Source organism: Theobroma cacao, chromosome 1, assembly GCF_053813885.1.
Source record: "Theobroma cacao isolate CCN51 chromosome 1, ASM5381388v1, whole genome shotgun sequence".
Taxonomy (NCBI): Eukaryota; Viridiplantae; Streptophyta; class Magnoliopsida; order Malvales; family Malvaceae; genus Theobroma; species Theobroma cacao.
Genome location: NC_142639.1, coordinates 1,722,155 through 1,740,123, shown reverse-complemented (window position 1 = coordinate 1,740,123; position 17,969 = coordinate 1,722,155). Strand labels below are relative to the sequence as shown.

The following is a 17,969-nucleotide window of genomic DNA, read 5'->3' as shown; positions in this document are numbered from 1 at the left end:
CCTTTGGTAGAACGAAATGGCAATTAAGGAAACGGCCTTTAGCTAAATTAATACCCTTTTTTTTTAATGTAAATCACATGTTTAATTCTTGTCTCACTTAAGTTTTCAGCAGGTTTAAAATTGCTTGCATAATCTTCTGTAATTAAGCTGGTAAGAGGAAAGAAAGCATGAGCTATTACTGGAAAACAGGGAGGAGAAAGTAATACTTCTTGATATTTCCTATTCCTGCTGCTAATCCCTGCAAAGAGAGCTGTTCCTTTTGGGAAAAACTTCTTCCTTTAGTGAGAGGGTCTTAATATATGCATTTTGATCCTTCTTCCATGGAAAAAATGGTCCATGCACCAAAACGATGTAAGCTCGGCTTCTTAGTCAACGGAATTTTGGGGCCTCAAATCTCAAAGCTTTAAACCAGTGCAAGCCAATACTGAATAAGCACTTGGCATGACATTTGGAACAATTCGGGTTGCTCTTCCCCCCTAATTAGTAGCTCTGTAAACAATCAGCCCAAGATATAAATCGTGCCCACACGACTCCTACAATCAAGGAGAGCCCTTTAGGCAAATTCGTCTTGGTCTCATTTTCCCCACGTATTTCCCCTTTTTTCACTCTCAGGAAAAGGATCCAGGGGGAGAAAGGGTACTTGGCGTTTTGACTCGAAATCTCTCTCCTTCTGTTGCATTCTCTAACCAATTACTGATATCTTCATTATCTATCTTCTTTTTTTTCCTGTCTCTGAAATTGTTAAATGAGGAAACTTTGTCCAAATATTGACAGAGAAGATGGCCTTGAGACGGTTCTCGAGGTCCCAGTACCGGAAGAAATGTTCACCAGCATGGGCAGCAATCTTCAAGTGCGCTTGGCAAACATGTTAACATGGATGAAGGCTCAAACTTCTGATAAGTGGTCGCAACCAGTCATTGCAGGTCGGATTAACGAGCTACGCTTCCTTCTTTACCTTGTAGGATCTCCTCTTATCCCTCTCCAGGTGCAATTGGGCCACTCTGTTCACAAACCTGTCAAAGATTGCTCAATTGTAAGGATATCATTTCTTACCCTCCTCTCAAAAACTCTTCAATCATTTTTGAATGTAGCTTTCCTTGTGTCAATTCTACACTATTTTGTCATTAAAACAGTCCCCCAGTAATTGCATTCGATTTTTTACATTACCCTTCTTAAATTGCCTTGAATCAAATAACAAAGATCACACATGTCTGTTGAATTCATGTCCTTAAAAACAGTATCTGCATACACCATGAGACAGGGAAATGTGCGTTTGATAAATAAGTTTAAAAATGAATAGATTTGGGAAATATGTGTTCTATTAAGGACTTTAATCATTGACTAATTTTTTCCCTTTCCCAGCAAGCTTCAACAGCAAAATACATTGTGCAGCAATACATGGCTGCTACAGGAGGACAACAGGCATTAAACGCAGTGCATAGCATGTGTGTAACCGGGCAGGTGAAAATTACTGCATCAGAGTTTCACCAAGGTGATGCTAGCGTTAACGTGAAGAGCAGTGAGGAAATGGGTGGATTTGTACTCTGGCAAAAGGATCCGGATTTATGGTGCTTGGAGCTTGTGGTATCAGGATGCAAGGTGGTTTCTGGAAGCAATGGCAAACTTTCCTGGAGGCATTCCTCTAATCAACAAACTCCCATTTCAAAAGGTCCTCCCAGGCCCTTGCGCCGTTTCCTTCAGGTATCTTCCTTTCATTCTCAAGGCAACATTACAATTTATACAGACAGGCATTTCTTCTCCTCAGCGTTGCCATTGATTAGCAACAACATTTTGACTGATTATTTTTTTTTCATTTTTTGAGTAGGGATTGGATCCAAGGTCTACGGCCAATTTGTTTATAGACGCAACATGCATAGGAGAGAAAATCATAAGCGGCGAAGACTGCTTCATCCTCAAGCTCGAGACGAGTCCAGCAATCCGCGAGGCGCAAAGCGGACCAAATTATGAGATCATCCACCACACAATCTGGGGCTACTTCAGCCAGAGGTCTGGTCTCTTGATTCAGTTTGAGGATTCCAGGTTGTTGATGATGAAAACCAAGGATGACAACGATGTCTTTTGGGAGACTAGGACAGAGTCGGTAATGGATGACTATCAGTATATTGATGGTGTTAACATTGCACACGGTGGTAAAACAAGCGTCACGGTATTCAGATACGGAGAGCAATCTGCCAACCACAAGAGGCAGATCGAAGAGAAATGGAAAATTGAAGACGTAGATTTCAATGTATGGGGTTTGTCGATGGATCATTTTCTGCCTCCATCTGGTCTGCAAAAAGATTAAGATTTAGCTTAGACCAGAAGAAGAGAAAATGTGCAACTTTTTTTTTCTTTTTAAATTTTTAAGACGAGGGTAAGGAAAAAGAATGTGTATATACTAGAGAATTTGAAAACAATATTTTGAATATAAAGAAATTTTGAAGGAACTTCCTTAATTTTTCATATTGCTTGCTGCTTATTACCAAGAAAGATCACTGCAGACAGACAAAAACGAAGGAAAGGATGATGTCTTGTAAGTTGCCAGGCAGATGTTCTGATGTCCAGTGCATCAAGTTGGTTACCAGAGGTTGTTGGGTTGTCTTTCATAATCTACTTTTCTTCAGAATACTATTCAATCTTTTCAACACCCTCTCCCCTCGTGCCTTATTATTTGACTTCCTTGTCTGCCGTCAATCATTAAGCTAAACTAAGACCCTGAAAATTATAGTCTTCCTGTTCTGGAGTTCCTCGGCCTGCCCAGTGAAATGCTTCACAAAATTCCTGGATTCCCCAGCATGGCACGTTTAACCAAGTTCACGTTAACATGCGCAATCCTCGCCTCCCTGACTTCATTTCTAGCAGGCTTACGTGAGTTTCCTTCTCCCAGTCTTTAGTTATGACTCGTTTTAACAACAAATTCTCAAATTCTGCCTTTTTTTGTTTTTTTTTTTTCAGAATATGGTGAGTTGGGCAACGAAACAGGGGACCTTTTCATGAAAAACAATGAAAGAAAGATTGAAACTTTCTTAACATTTTCGAGCATTTTCCATTTCCTAGCACCGTTAGCCGCCGGAACTTTATCTGACCTTATTGGCCGTAGATATAGTTTATTGTTGTCTCCGATTTTCTTTTCCTTCGGTTCTCTGGTAACCAGCCTAGCTCCAAACTACGTCGTCTTCGTGACTGGTTACCTTTTAGTTGACACCGGGATTAGTTTCGCGCTAGCTGTAACTCACGTTTACATCACCGAGTTATCCCCCGATTGGACTCGCTGGTTCTTGACTACTTTCCCTGAAGTATTTTGGAGTATCGGGTATTTAGTGGACAACACCTTTCCTCGCATCTCTTCCAAAAAGATTCTCATTTCACGACTCGGACTCGGAACGATCCCGTCGTTTTTGTTAGCTTTCGCTATGCTATTCACTTTGCCTGAATCAGCGGGTTGGCTTGTAGCTCGAGGTAAACTCAGTGAGGCAACACGAGTTCTTACCAAAACCTCAGTTAGCGAAGAGGAGGCGAAGTTAAGACTCGGCGAGATTAAATTGGCCGCCGAGTCAAAACAGAGTGTTGGACAGGATCCTGGAAGAAGCTTCTCCTCCATCCATCACCGTCGATTCGAAGAGCTTTAATCGCAGTGGTTGGATTGAACTTCTTTCGAAGTTCAACAGGAATTGAAGCCGTGAATCTTTTCAGTTCCAGACTTTTAGACATGGCAGGGGTAAAAGATCAGGGGTATATTTTAGGCGTTACATCAGTCGTCGGATTCATTAAGATTGGCATCATCTTAACCGCAGATTTTATAATGGACAAAATCGGACGGCAACCGTTGCTTCTTGTCAGCGTAGCTGGCATGATCCTATCCCTCGCTGGTTTAGGCTTCGGATTGACGATCTTTTGTCATTCGGATGAGAAATTAATATGGGCCGTTGATTTGGGCGTGGCCATGGCTTTCCTTTGCGCAGCGTTTTTTTCTGCTGGATTGGTCCCCATCACGTGGGTCTACAGCTCGGAGGTTTCACCTTTGAGATTAAGAGCCCAAGGGGCAAGTCTAGGGGCAGCAGTTAATCTGGGTACACGTGGCTTAGCATCGTTGGCTTTCATATCATCGTACGGTGTTGTCACGGTTGGGGGGCCGTTTCTGTTGTTCGCGGGAGTGGCATCAGTGGCGTGGTTGTTTTTTTATAAGTTGCTACCTGAAACACATGGGAAATCCTTTGAGGAGAAGGAAATCAGACGTGGTGGTGTTGTTGGTACATCAGATGATGAAGAATCATCAAAGCTTGACGGACGCGTGGCAGGATCAGAACGGTTAGATGGTCATGAAATCCCATTCTTAGAGAGAAAATTGCGCAAGAAAAGTGCGTCTTTCCCGGCATATCGACCATCTTCCTCAATGAAAATTTATTTCACATCAAACATAGCCCAACTTTGAAAAAAAAATTGATTATAAATATTATTATTTAATAGCAGCATTGAATTTAATATGATTTTAAATTTTAAATTATCTGTCTTTTGCACATGAATTAGATTGTATAATTTTAATTTAATGACTTGTGATAAAAATATCCAAAGCTTTATTATTGAAAACTGGCTTTAAATTTTCTTAATTAATAATGAAAATGACTAATGCAATTTACTAAATTTGTATATAAATTTTTATTGACTGCCTGAGGTACATGCAAAAGAAAAGATAAATAGAATGCATAAAAAAATATAAGAACTTAGATTTGATGCCTTACTAATATATACATTTTATATATTATCAATGAATCAAATATTATATTTTTGTTAATAAATAAATTTAAAATTTAAAAATCTTTTAAAAAATAAATACTTATCGTTTACAAAAAATAAAAACTTTACTTTTGTACTTTACAAGATAATATTTTATAATTAAATAATAGTATATAAGTATTATGCATTAACAATGTATTAAATATAAATTCAAAAAATTAAAACACCCAATGAATCGTCCACTATAATTTCATAAGTTAATGTTGCTTTATAGACTAGCTTTATTTGATTCTTTATTCTAAAAAGTTTTTATTCCCTAGATGATTTTCTCTTTCTTTTTTTGGTGGCTTCTTTTTGTATATAATTTATTATTTTAAAATTTCAAAAGATAGGAAAGAAAATATTAACTTTTACGAGCTAGCTAAATGATTAATGAACTCTTCTTAAGCTTTTTTGGCAACAAAAAAAAGGTAATATTTGCAAAATATTTTTGTAGAATTTATAACATATTTAAAATGAAGCTCCATTGGAGCTTCCAGAGTTAACCACATGGAGGACAGAGAAAGTGAAAGGGAAAAGATATTGAACAAAAGAAAAAGAAAGAGAATGGTGCAAAAGGGTCAGAGTTAACCGCGTGAAGGACAAATAGAGAGAAAGAGAAAATATGTTGAAGCAAAGATAGGGGGTGCAACGAGGTCTGTGTGTTGCACACGGGTAATATTATAGTAAAAGTAAAAGCTAAAGATTATTCTAATTAAGTGTATATTCTAATATCCCTTTTAAAAAATTAAATGTATATTCTACGTGATTTTTCCCATTTTGTTGTCAAAATATTAGATGTGGAGTTTATAAAGGTGATAATTGATTGTAAATGAGGTAAGCAAGAAAATTAAAAGTTCAAATTCAACTTGGTTAGAAAATTTGAAATTGGACATTGGGTTTAAGCTTAATTGAGTAGTTGAAAGACAATGGAAGTTAAATATTACATGATCCAATTCCATCGTCATCAAACTTGATTCATGTTTCAACTTTTAACTTAAATTAAATTGTAATTAGTTTTACATTATTTAACTGTATGTTTTCAATGTATTTTTAGATATAAATAATTAAAATATTACGTAAATTCAATTTAAAATTTAATAAGTCAATTCAAATATTTAAAATTAAAATATAAAAATATAAGAGATGAGGTTTGGTATATGACAAAAAAGGTAATCATAAAATTCAAATTTTAATTGATTAAATTCATAAAGATAAGAGATGAGGTTCGAACAACATATAAAAGAATTGAATAATTAATAAACGAACACAAGAGGCTATATTGTTTGACTTTCGTCCGTTATTTTTTAAATAAATACATTAATCATCGTCATTCATGACTGTAAAACTTATGTATTAATAAATGCAAAAGATACATCAAAAACTATTGGTTAAAGAAAAGGCACCAACGAATAAAGCACGGCCCAGTCTAACAATGAGCATGCAATCCCAAAGGTATTGCAAACGACACCATAGTCCGCGCAGCGTCGGTGGCCCTGTCGTGAAGCTGCATGAGAAATTGACAAGTACCCTCTCAAAACCGTTAAAATCTGTCATCACATTCACATCAGACGGTAAGTATCCTCTCCAAATCCGATGAAGGTCAACTAAAGGGGGATTAATCTAGTGTGCTGGCCCGCAAATAGTATCATTACAATAATTTAATTCCGTTGCCTCCAAACGGCAAATCATGATCAACCCCCTCCTGTTGTTTCTTTCCCAAATCCTACTCCATTTTCCTACTTAAGTATAAAACAAAATTTAGCTTCCAAAAAATAAAAAAGAAAAAGATTTTGTTTCCAATTCTGATTCCAAATGAAGGATGATGACACTGTGCCGACGACGACGGCAACAACGGGCACGGCGTATGTGAAAAAGGAAAGCTCAGATTCGAGTCTATTTGGTAAAGGCCGTTATAAGTTCTGGGCATTAGCAGCGATTTTGTTGCTGGCATTCTGGTCGATGTTCACCGGCACCGTAACTCTCCGGTGGTCCGCCGGTAATCTCAACCGTCTTTCCGATGATCTCGATAGCCCCATCCATGACGATCTAGACGTCCTCGTATGTTCCCCTCAAATTTTTATCCTGTCTAACTTGGCATTTGTCCAAAAAATAGATATAAATATTCTTCATTTTTCCCTTTTTTTTTTTGGTGAAGGAAATGGAGGAGCGAGAGAAGGTGGTGAAGCACATGTGGGATGTGTACACTAACAGCCGTCGGATCAGATTACCGAGGTTTTGGCAAGAGGCGTTTGAGGCTGCCTACGAGGAGTTGACCAGTGACGTGCCTGGGGTTAGAGAGGCTGCAATCACTGAGATCGCTAAGATGTCCATCCGCTCCGTCGATCTTGATCCTCCTCCCATCCAATCAACGGTGAGGATCGAGTGTTTTCGTTGTGAATTATGCAGATTTGCTGCAAGGATATCATATATTATTTCTTTATTATATTAGTTTTGGTGATCTAGAATAATTGTCGCTATTCATGCATTTCAGCATTTGGTTAAAAACTTGCTTTCCTTAACATGTGATTGTCCAATGAAATGTAAATTACCAAAAAAGCAACTGGGTTTTCCACTAATTACTTTTGGCCCGTAGCTTGACTGGGCTTTCCCTTCTTTAGAATTGATCTTAATACCTATTACTGGTTTGCTATTTTCACCAAAGTTTCGTTTGGGATGAAATTTGATTTCTAATTGCATATGACCAGAAGAACAACTAGGTTGCTTTGCAATTACATTTGGTCAGTAGCTTAATTTCCTTTCATTAGAATTGATTTTACTGCCTACTATTGGTTTGCTGTTTTATATGCAATTTCCATTGTATTGCATTGAAGTATAATTTCTGCCTTCTGATCCTCCAAGTGTACAATCTTTCATTTAGTTGTTTAATAACGCCATCTTTCTTTTGAGGATTTAGTGTTAAGCTAGTGGGATCTAGAATTTTGATGCATGTAGCAGACACCAACTAGTTTGGGACTAGTTAGTTGATTTGATCTTCATTATGTTCCAAGAAAGGAGTTAAGACATTTTTGTTGCTAATCTTTTATAGAGTCCTTGTTTTTCTTTTTGCTTTAGCATTTCTTGTTAAGTTCCTCTATCCATTCTCTTAGAGGATTAAGGAATTTCAAGTTTTTAGTAATCCATAATAGATTAGCAACTATATAGACCTTGATGAATGCAAAGTACATCTTGGCCTCTATATGTGGGAGAAATTAGTTCTGACAAAGCTGTAATTGATCTTCATCTGAACAATTTTTGCCCTCCAGAGTTTGAATACAATTAATTGACGTTTGTCTAGGTGTTGTGAGGAGGTTGGAATGTTTGTTCACAATATTTTGTAATTGGGATGGAGGCGTTGGATTTGGTGCTTCAAGTTTCTCTATAATATAGAATTCTTTGGTACAGAAGGCCGAAAAGAATAAGATTGCGTCAACTGAATGAGACCAGTGGATGGTCAAATTTCATGCTGAAAAGTCAAATGGATCTGATTAATTCAATTATTTAAAATGTAGGTTTATGCCACCCAACCTGTTTGATAATTGGATCATATCTGAATTTGACGTGAATTTGCAGCTGTAGACATTCTTGGTTCGTTTTATTTTACCATGTTTGTTAAGGAAAGAAACAATATACTGGAGCATTCCTGCTTTCTTACTATGTATTCTTCACCCCTTTAATTTTGGAGTTTCTTAAGGAATAATTCCAGTAAGTTGAGGTTGTAGTCTTGTGTGGGAAGGTGCATAATATTTTAGTGTAAGCACAAAGATTGGCTGTTTGCTTTGATCTAGATTCCGAATAACTTATGTTCCATGCTCTTATGTTATGAGCGTCTCTCAGCATGTTGAATCTTATGGTAATTTGCATTTTTGCTGTATTCCTAATGACTGTCCCCATAGGAGTCCTGTGATAATGTAGGTACCTTTTTTTTTGAAAGATAGATAATGTAGTTACTTTTACACTTGAGATATCATTTAATCGAATTCGTTGAAGTGCCATTTATTCTATAACTTTGTCTGGGGTCACATTGGTTAACTTAATGGCTGCTCGTGTAACCAATCAAGTTACATTTGATGAACCATAGGGATGTTCTAAATCATAGAACCTTTTTATCTAAAAGATTATGAGGTACTGTGTGGTCATGGGTGGATGGTATTGAATGCTCATTATTGAATTAATAGAATTGAATCTCTGGATTGAAAAGTGTGAACCGTCTCCAAGACCCTGCCCACAAGTTTTCCTTCTCTCAATGTTTAGTTTTCGTGGTGGTTAAACTCTATGGCATTCAATGTCTGAATGAATGATTCCGTAGTAGAGAACTTTATCATGCTATCACGATTCAGTCAGAGGGTAAAATATCTTATTCATTCTAATTCTTAAGGTGGATTTGATTGCAGAAACAATTGGAGTTACAGAAATATTAAATACTTTATTTTATGTCGGTTAACTGCTGTTTTCTGTTGTTAGAGTGAGACATGCATGGAAATTAACTTTGTATTGACCTCGCTTGTTTACTATGTTTATGTTGGCAGAACGCAAGGGAACTGAGCAAGGGTCTGAAACGATCGGAGAAAGGAGGATCCAAGGTAGCCTCTATCGGAAGTGGTCAATGATGTGAAGAATGCTGGATCCGAGGCTTTCCAAGTCTTTTTATTATTTTTGTAACTCTCAGTTGCTCGTGTGCTGCCCAAGTTTGTCAGAGGTAGTGGTCGGCAAAACCATAGTTGTTCACATTTTTCTCACAGCAACAAACTATGTATTTATTTAGTTAGGCTCTCAATTCTTTTTAAAAATTTTGCTGTCACGATCTTGTCTTGTGGATGGTAAAACTGAAACAATCATCTTCCTTAGCCTGATAAATGGAAGCGAGAAAATTTTGAAGAGATTTCTTTTACATGTATCCAAGTAATGCCAGATTCTTTCTCTTACCAAGCCTTTCTTCATGCCCGGCGGGCACGGGCAGTGAAACAAGGGTAGAACCTTGCCCAAGCTAATTAAATTGGATTATTGTTAAGAAGAGAGCTGTTTTTTCTCTCCATATGGTATTATCATCGGACCGTGTGAAGACTGAAGAATTACAATTCTTGAAAAGTTAAATGTTTAATTTTAACTATTGACACTATATCATAAAATGGGCAATTTAGTTTCTTACACTCCAATAAATTCTGAACTAAAGAAATTCGAAATTAAATTGTAATTAAAAATAAATAACTAAATAAATGCTGGTCCACTCTCGTATTTTCTTTCTCGCGGTTGTTAGACAGAGGAACAAACAAATCAACCACCGATGAAGTGTCCATATTGCTCGGCGGCGCTAGGTCGGTGCGCCACGACGACCACGGGCCGGTCTATAACAGAGTGCACCTCGTGCGGTCGAGTCGTGGAAGAACGCCAATTCCAGAACCACCACCTCTTCCACGTGCGTGCTCAAGACACCCCTCTCTGCCTTGTCACCTCCGAAATCCCCGCTCTCGCTTCGGCCTTCCAAGTCGACGAAGACGACCCGTTTGAGCCCACGGGGTTTATCACGGCGTTTTCCACATGGTCCCTCGAGCCCAGCCCACTCTTCCTCCGCTCCTCTCTCTCCTTCTCCGGCCACCTCGCCGAGCTCGAACGGACTCTGGAGCTTTCTTCGTCTTCGGCGCCATCGTCTACGTCATCGTCGACGGTTGTGGTGGATAATTTGAGGGCGTATATGCAGATTATTGACGTGGCGTCGATTTTGGGGTTGGATTGCGACATATCGGATCACGCGTTTCAGTTGTTTAGGGATTGTTGTTCGGCCACTTGTTTGAGGAACCGGAGTGTTGAGGCGCTTGCTACTGCTGCTCTTGTTCAGGCCATTAGGGAAGCTCAAGAGCCCCGAACCCTCCAGGTGGTTCTCACATTTCTGTTTTATAACTATATATATACTGACACTCATACTTCTTTTTTGTTGAAATAGCGTCTCTGTTGATTAAGTGAGGTTTTGCATTTGAATTGTTCATGTTAATGATGGTAATTTAAATTTAGCTGAAATTCTAGTAAGGTAATATTGTTATCACAGCTAGGAATTGGATTTTCAATGCCTTAAGAGAGCCTGCATTTGGCTCACATAGTTGAGATCGTTTTTATGCCCGTTTGAATTGATTTAAGTTTCATTGTCTGGTTTAGAAACATGGGATGCAATTTTATTGTAAGATAGCTGTAAATAATGTCGTAATGCATATTTATATGTTTCAAGTGTTTGCAAATTTTTGTTGCTTGGGGTCAATTCTCGTGAGAATTGAGAAAGAAAATGAGTGACAAGAACCTAACTGCATGCTATACTTTAAACTCTCAACTACCACTTCTGGAGTTTGGGATTTGCATCTTGTAGTATTACCCTGTAGTATTGTAAGCAGGATCTATATGTGATTAGTAGTCCGGAGATACCTTTCTTAAAAAGTATTGCACTTTTATCTCTTGTGACTTTGTTTTAAGACGAAGCTAAGGTTCCTTAGGTATCATTCTTCACTATTACATGAGATTTCAGTTTCATGAGAGGTGGTGGCATGGTTGCTCTTATGAATAATAACGTGGAGAAGTGGACTGGTATGAAAATGAAGAGAGGAAGTAGAGAGGTGGGATTGATCGGAGAACCTGGCAACCCTTAAGGTAAATCAAGGTAATGATGACTGTGTGGGTAAAAATTTATGAGGAATTGAGGTGGTAAATGAGTATATAAGAAAACCTGGAGTCTTAAAGTATAGAACTCCTGAGAGTGAGTCTCTCAAATTCTCGAAATGAAATGCTTCTTGTTTTATTTTCAATGTTTTTTTAGTATTTTGAGCCCTTAAAAGGGAAAATTTAAGAGGGAGTGTTGACGGAGATGTTGCTTATGTAGGGTAGACAGTAAAGCACTGCTCATCTTACATGTTTTTCTTTGCATGTAATTTGTCCCGTTTCTTTTATTCTAAAGCATCTCTAAGGACTGTTCTAAAATGGCAGGAAATCTCCATTGCTGCCAATGTACCGCAGAAAGAGATAGGCAAGTACATAAAGATATTGGGAGAAGCTCTACAACTAAGTCAGCCTATCAATAGTAATTCAATATCAGTCCATATGCCAAGATTTTGCACTCTCCTCCAGCTTAACAAATCTGCACAGGTACAATTAAGAGTCACTGCTTGGACCTAGTTATTTTAGTTGATGAAGGTGAATTGTAGCTATTAGAAGTTATAACCCTTTCTATGTGCTTATGCTTTGATAATTACAATGGAAGATGTTGCAGATAAATTTAAAATGAACATCAAAATTGCTTAAAATTAGATAGGGCATGTGAGAGATTACCTCGAAATGTATGCAAATTGTCAGGAAAGTTTGTAATACGATCATAATTGAATTTTACACTGTATAATTTCTTGGTATCTGTATATGGTGGCTGAAGAATATGGATGTAAATATCAAGTGTGGTGCCTACCTACTCTTTTAATAAATGATGCTTGATTCAGTTGTTTTTCTAAGCTCCTGCTATTAGGTTCTGTTTTTGATTGAAGATGGCTGTAATGTAGTCTTAATTTTTTTTCAGGAGCTGGCAACTCATATTGGAGAAGTTGTTATCAACAAATGCTTCTGCACTCGGAGGAATCCAATCAGCATCTCTGCAGCTGCTATATATCTGGCATGCCAATTAGAAGACAAACGCAAGACACAGGCTGAGATTTGTAAGGTGACAGGTCTCACGGAGGTCACCCTTCGAAAAGTCTACAAGGAACTATTAGAAAATTGGGATGATCTACTTCCATCAAATTATACTCCGGCTGTCCCTCCAGAGAAAGCATTTCCCACAACTACAATTGCCACAGGCCGATCTTCAGGGCCTAGAGTTGATCCAATTGACCTGACTTCTTCAGTGGAGAGAGATAAGCAGCAAGACTCCAAACCAAATAAGCAGATTGAAACGTTGGAACCAGGCCTTCAAGCTAGAGGCAAGGATGATGCAGAAAGCAACGGCAACCCTTCTGGAACCCATACTGCTATGTTGAACCGGCCACCACATTACAGGCAGCCCTGGCTTCAGTTTGGGCCACCTGCTGTTTGGACAGCAGGAGATAGAAACCAAACCATCGTTCGAGCAGACATCAACGAGGCACAAACGAGCTGTCCAGAGTTGGAGCAAAAGGGGGATAAGCCCAAGATCGATAGCAAGGGTGCTACTAGTTCTCTAAGGCCAAGCCAGTTCTCAACCACTCCAGCTTCAAATGTGAGTACAATCACTTGGCCATTTCGTTCACCACCCTCATCAGGGCCTACTCCGAACATGCCAATTGTGCATCCGCCAAAGTTGCCACCAGGTTATGCAGAACTCAAAGGACCGGGGAGCCAAAATGGAAGTAAAAATACCAATCAGGGTGGAGACTCATAAGTAAAAATAGAACTTGTCCATTCTCTCTTTGGTATAAATTGTTTTGGAACATCATAATTAGTAGATGAGGTTAGAGTTGTTTCTATTTATATACCTACATTACATGCCCATAATCGTGCTTGTGCTAGAATGCATGAATTTGTTGTGGTAGGCAGAAGAAGGAAAGAATGGAATCCAAAGAATTTATTTTGATTTTGAACTTTTGGTTTTGAAAATGGCAGGCCAGGGCCCGTGATCCGTCAGACTCAGACGTGACTCTCGATATTTTTGAACCATCAATCCCTCGTAATGCTTAGCTAATCCAGCTGTCTATAACCCCGTATGGCATTTCCGAAATTTCTTGGAACTTTAATGGCATTACCTTAAACCCTCCCAGATATTTACACTCAAGTGACGTGTCAAACATGGCGAGGCCCTGCGGCCCAGCTCATTCTCTCTCATCTACCTACATCCTTCCCGAGAACAAACACACCCACCTACAATCTCCACCGTTCATTTAGTCCACGTCAGCGATCCGTGTCCTCCTCGAACCAACGGCTCACCTCACTCCAATAATTCACAAAACCACCCCCCCCTCCGTTAAACAAAACCGCGCCCTTAACCCTAACCACGAACCACGAGCCCCCACCTTTTCTCTCTGAGGTTTATCCCGACTCGCCCACCCTTAGCCAATAAGAAACGAAGAAAATCAAAAAAAGGGAAAAAAAACCGAAAAAGAAAAGTGAGTGAGTGAGAGAGAGAGAGAGGAAGAGAGGAAATCAAAATTAGGTTTCTCTTTTTTTTTTTTTCTAATTTACATCTGTGTGTTTCTCCTTCTCAAGCGCTTGGAACTTGAAAGAACTGAGACCGTACGTCTGGAAAAAAATCTCTAGGGTTTTAAGCCGTTGAAACAGATTAAAAGCCAAACTTACTCTCGATCTTCAAAAATCTAGGGTTAGGGTTTCCTTTCTGTTTTTCGCCATTTTTAAGCTTCCTTTCTTTGAATTTCTGTTTTCTCTTTTCTTTTTATTGGAATGACGCTCCTCAATCTCTTCCGTTTTGAACCATCCCTTTAAATCCATTTATTCCTTTCGAAATATAGGTAAAGAAGCTCGAATTCAATATTTGTTTATATAAATAGGGGTATATGAGATAAGACGGCGCCGTATTTGATGGACGAGATCTGGGAGAGGGCGGTGGAGACAGCTTTAGACGGGCAAACGGACCACGCGGCGGCTCGAACCTTAACACTTGACGGTGCGGTGAAGTGCGTTCAGGGTCGCCTCCCACCGCCGAGTCTGTTGGAAAAATTCGAGAATCTTCAACATCTTTCCATCGCCAACATCGGCGTTTCATCTCTAGAACAGTTTCCTCGCCTCCGAAATCTCCAGAAACTTATCCTTTCCGATAACAGAATCGCTGGTGGCCTCGAGTTCCTCGTCGAAGCTGGCCTCGACTCGCTCCGAGACCTCGACCTGTCCAACAATCGGATTCAATACATCGAGGATCTTGCCCCGCTTGCCCAGCTTAAGCTTGTCTCCCTCGATCTTTATGAGTGTCCGGTTACCAGAGTTAAGGATTATCGATCTAGGGTTTTTGGGTTAATAAAATCGTTAAAATATTTGGATAAAATGGATGCGGAGGAGAATGAAAGGCCGGAGTCGGATGATGAGGAGGAAGATGAAGAGGAGGACGATGAAGATGATCCTGGGAGTGGGGAAATCGACGGTGAGGATAGGCCGTACAGAATAAATAACGGGCATAGTGAAGGAGGGGAAGGGATTGTTGATGTTGATGAGGATGAAGAGAGCGATGCGGATGAAGAAGAGACAGAGACAGGTAGAAGAGTAAATGGGCAAAGCCATGAGGCTAACGGGTTTCGGATTGAGGAAGTAGGGAGAGATGAAGATGAAGAAGAAGAGGATGATGATGATGATGATAATGATTCAGGTGAGGAAGTTGATGATGATTATGAGGAAGATGATGTTGTGGAAGTTCATGAGATTGGGGATAGTGATGATGAGGAAGATGGGGTAGAGGATGATGAGGATGATGACGACGACGAGGATGATGAGGAGGAAGAGGTAGATAATGATGAAGGTGATTTTGCTGAGCCGGAGAGTACTGGGCGTTTGACGAGCACAGAAGGGGAGATTGATGGGCATGAACATGGAGAAGATGATGGGGATGACGATGATAATGGTGAGACTGGTGAGGAAGAGCAAGGTGTTGAAGATGATGGGGAATTTGAAGATGAAGAAGAGGGTGAAGATGAGGTGAGATTCCTTATTGCTTGCAACAAGCTTCTGGTTTAATCTAATTGATGTGTTTTAATTCGTACTTTCTGCTTACTGTTTGTGTTTGTGTTTGTCTCATAAATTGGGTTGATTGTTTGATTGAAATGGCCTTTTTAGATTTGTCAAGAGAGGGAGACGACATGGCTGTGCTGCTAAGTTCTGAATGCTGTTTTTTGCTATTACTTGTGGAATCTCTACAACGTTGGTTATAATTTTTTTTCTTGGTCTTGCAGATCTTAACAGAAATTATTTTTGGCGTATACGCTTGTTGCTGTGTGCTTATGTTGCTCTAAAACCTCCAAGAGGAGAATGAGTGCTGTGTTTCTGTCTCGCTACTAGCCATGAATTTTGCGCTTTAAGTATATAGGCTTTTATTCACAGTCAGGCGTTTTGTTACACTGATTAATTTTGTTCATACAAATCATATATGTGGATTTTTTTTCCCCCATGACAGAGCTCATATAAACACGTTTTTTAACCCTTTTTAACATGCTTTTTTGGTGATTTTATACTTCGTTTGCTTGATAATATATCTGGTAGTTTCTAGTTGATTAGTTCTAATTTTCAAATCATGTTCACGGTCATTCTAGCAAGTCTTTGCTGGGTGAGGACAGTACAGAAATTACTTCAAAGCATACTGGTTTTGGATTTTTAATTTAGAGCAAGCCTTGTCAAATGTTTTTCTGGAAACACTGATCTTTGTTGTCATATATCAACCCTTCCTCAACTATTGATCTTTGTTGTCATACGTGCTCTTTACCAGAGCAAATAATCCAGAAAAGGTGAATTGGGCTTTTTGTCTTTGAAGTGTGTTTTAGTCCCTTGTTTAGCAAGTTTTTTGTCATGAGAATATAGTTGTTAACTTGTCCTGTGTAGGTGATGTGTGCCTTATCTTGTTATGACTCTAGCATCAGAAAATTTTCAGCTTTTTCTCTAAAATAATTTTCCTTGAGTTGATTCAATTTTTTTTAATGTTACGTTATTTTTGTCTTCTGGTTCTGTGAGAATGTTACTTTGGTTTACTAAGCAGTTTATATAGAAATCCCTGGCAATTTGGTTGGCAACTTTGTGTTCTGTGGATTGCAGTTAAAGTGCAGTTGTAAAGCTGATAAGCATCTTTCTAATGCAGTGGCTGCTTTGTCAGTGATGTTCTGTATTATCTTGAGGGGATTATGGAGTTTTTGGAAATTTTAGTTGATATATCCCTTGCTTTTAACTTTTTTGGCTTTTTTATGCATGCATATTACTTTCTTGGTGGAGTGGCCTTTGCTCAGGGATTAGAAACTTCTTATTATATATCATTTGAAAAATTATTGGCATGTGAGTATTTCTGGTTGTGTTGTTGTAGTGGTTGAGTTCATCAATTGTTCGATATAACTGTAATTATTAACATCTCAGTTATGAGCTATTTTGGCTAACACGTGTTGCTGTGCAGACAAATAGAACTACTGCTTTTTGTTTTGTTTTGGAAGGTTGAGTGTGTTGGGAGGGGATTGAAGAGGAGGGTTTAAGGGTCTGTCTGGATTGTTTGGCTGATTGCAGTGCTGATTAATTTTTATTTCTGTTTTCAAGTCTTAGATATCTGGTATAAACTTTGTTTTGAATATAGTTCTCTTTTCATGCTTTAAATGTCATTTTATTGTGGTGATTGCGATACTTTTGATGAAATAATTAAATTGTTTTAACTCGTTCTTGAATGGAATGTCAGGATGAAGACTTTGGTGAAGGTTACCTGGTTCAACCAGTGGGCCAGGCTGAAGAACATGATGCTGGAGGTAGTGATATGGACCCAGGGAATGAAGAAGAAGATGCAGAAGAGGAGGAGGAAGTTGAAGATGATGAGGAAGTTCAGGTGCTGCCATCGACTTCCCATCTTAAGAGAAAGAGAAGTGATGATGCTGAGGACGGTGATGGTGAGGATGATGAGGAGGAAGACGATGTTGTTGAGTTTGCAAAGGCATCGAAGAAGCATCGTTAGCTCTTTCTGAATTTCCTGAGTTAGATGTTTTATTAATGCTTAAAAAGCTTGGAAACAGGGGAAACTTGATGTTAGATTGGTTGATAGAGTCAGTCTCGGTAGTGATGTTGGCTGTGTTATTGGACAAATGTTTTAGGTGAAAAGGAATTGTATCTTGGGTGGTACATGCCTTAGTTCGAAAAGTCGTTAGCCTTTTTCTCCCGCTTGCCCTTTCTTATATAGCCGTTACTATTTGTTAATTCAAATGGCAGTTACGACGGTTTTACCGCCCATGTTTAGCTCTCAGGAGTCGGGGGTCTTGTATTTCTAAAGGGGAAGAATGGAGGGAAAAGAGAACTTGATAAAAAATCTTTGTTTTTTCGTCTTTGGCCGAGGCGGGGGGTGGGGGGGGCGGGGGAGGGGTTTTGCTTCTTTTTTTTTTTGAAAGATTCAGTGATAAAAACGATTGTAGATAGCTATCATCCTCGGCTCCCCTATTGAAACCAAGTGGGCTTAAGGCAATTGACCAGCTCGGTACTTTATTTTTCCCACATGTCAAGCTGTAATTGGTCGAATGGTT

The 17,969-nt window shown here is 39.0% G+C and overlaps 4 protein-coding genes and 1 pseudogene across 5 annotated transcripts; all 5 read left to right on the top strand.

Annotated features, from left to right (window-relative positions):
* The first annotated feature begins 492 nt into the window (after nucleotides 1-492).
* Nucleotides 493-2,463, top strand: LOC18610959 (spindle assembly abnormal protein (DUF620)). Its single transcript, XM_088804952.1, has 4 exons — nucleotides 493-636; nucleotides 775-1,033; nucleotides 1,363-1,701; nucleotides 1,826-2,463. The coding sequence occupies exons 2-4, from the start codon at nucleotides 821-823 to the stop codon at nucleotides 2,303-2,305; spliced, it is 1,032 nt and encodes a 343-aa protein (XP_088661078.1). The 5' UTR covers nucleotides 493-636; nucleotides 775-820; the 3' UTR covers nucleotides 2,306-2,463.
* A 171-nt stretch (nucleotides 2,464-2,634) lies between these two features.
* LOC18610958 (putative polyol transporter 6) lies at nucleotides 2,635-4,484 on the top strand (annotated as a pseudogene). Its single transcript, XR_016025492.1, has 2 exons — nucleotides 2,635-2,868; nucleotides 2,956-4,484. The product of XR_016025492.1 is annotated as a putative polyol transporter 6 (transcript).
* A 1,941-nt stretch (nucleotides 4,485-6,425) lies between these two features.
* Nucleotides 6,426-9,664, top strand: LOC18610957 (polyol transporter, putative (DUF1195)). The gene is made up of 3 exons (XM_007046918.3): nucleotides 6,426-6,834; nucleotides 6,932-7,147; nucleotides 9,303-9,664. The coding sequence occupies exons 1-3, from the start codon at nucleotides 6,589-6,591 to the stop codon at nucleotides 9,381-9,383; spliced, it is 543 nt and encodes a 180-aa protein (XP_007046980.1). The 5' UTR covers nucleotides 6,426-6,588; the 3' UTR covers nucleotides 9,384-9,664.
* A 306-nt stretch (nucleotides 9,665-9,970) lies between these two features.
* On the top strand, nucleotides 9,971-13,877 carry PBRP (plant-specific TFIIB-related protein). The gene is made up of 3 exons (XM_007046917.3): nucleotides 9,971-10,645; nucleotides 11,740-11,898; nucleotides 12,320-13,877. The coding sequence occupies exons 1-3, from the start codon at nucleotides 10,058-10,060 to the stop codon at nucleotides 13,154-13,156; spliced, it is 1,584 nt and encodes a 527-aa protein (XP_007046979.3). The 5' UTR covers nucleotides 9,971-10,057; the 3' UTR covers nucleotides 13,157-13,877.
* Nucleotides 13,766-17,592, top strand: LOC18610955 (Leucine-rich repeat (LRR) family protein). The gene is made up of 2 exons (XM_007046915.3): nucleotides 13,766-15,411; nucleotides 17,141-17,592. Exons 1-2 carry the CDS (start codon nucleotides 14,308-14,310, stop codon nucleotides 17,408-17,410), a joined length of 1,374 nt encoding a protein of 457 aa, XP_007046977.3. The 5' UTR covers nucleotides 13,766-14,307; the 3' UTR covers nucleotides 17,411-17,592.
* Nucleotides 17,593-17,969: the final 377 nt, after the last annotated feature.

Bases quoted from the DNA above. Each gene is read 5' to 3' on its own strand.
- LOC18610959 (XM_088804952.1), top strand. From the start codon at position 821: ATGTTCACCAGCATGGGCAGCAATCTTCAAGTGCGCTTGGCAAACATG. The intron at 1,034-1,362 runs GTAAGGATATCA...TCCCTTTCCCAG, and splicing joins CTGTCAAAGATTGCTCAATT to CAAGCTTCAACAGCAAAATA. The intron at 1,702-1,825 runs GTATCTTCCTTT...TTTTTTGAGTAG, and splicing joins CCTTGCGCCGTTTCCTTCAG to GGATTGGATCCAAGGTCTAC.
- LOC18610957 (XM_007046918.3), top strand. From the start codon at position 6,589: ATGAAGGATGATGACACTGTGCCGACGACGACGGCAACAACGGGCACG. The intron at 6,835-6,931 runs GTATGTTCCCCT...TTTTTGGTGAAG, and splicing joins ATGACGATCTAGACGTCCTC to GAAATGGAGGAGCGAGAGAA. The intron at 7,148-9,302 runs GTGAGGATCGAG...TTATGTTGGCAG, and splicing joins CTCCTCCCATCCAATCAACG to AACGCAAGGGAACTGAGCAA.
- PBRP (XM_007046917.3), top strand. From the start codon at position 10,058: ATGAAGTGTCCATATTGCTCGGCGGCGCTAGGTCGGTGCGCCACGACG. The intron at 10,646-11,739 runs GTGGTTCTCACA...CTAAAATGGCAG, and splicing joins AAGAGCCCCGAACCCTCCAG to GAAATCTCCATTGCTGCCAA. The intron at 11,899-12,319 runs GTACAATTAAGA...ATTTTTTTTCAG, and splicing joins AGCTTAACAAATCTGCACAG to GAGCTGGCAACTCATATTGG.
- LOC18610955 (XM_007046915.3), top strand. From the start codon at position 14,308: ATGGACGAGATCTGGGAGAGGGCGGTGGAGACAGCTTTAGACGGGCAA. The intron at 15,412-17,140 runs GTGAGATTCCTT...ATGGAATGTCAG, and splicing joins AAGAAGAGGGTGAAGATGAG to GATGAAGACTTTGGTGAAGG.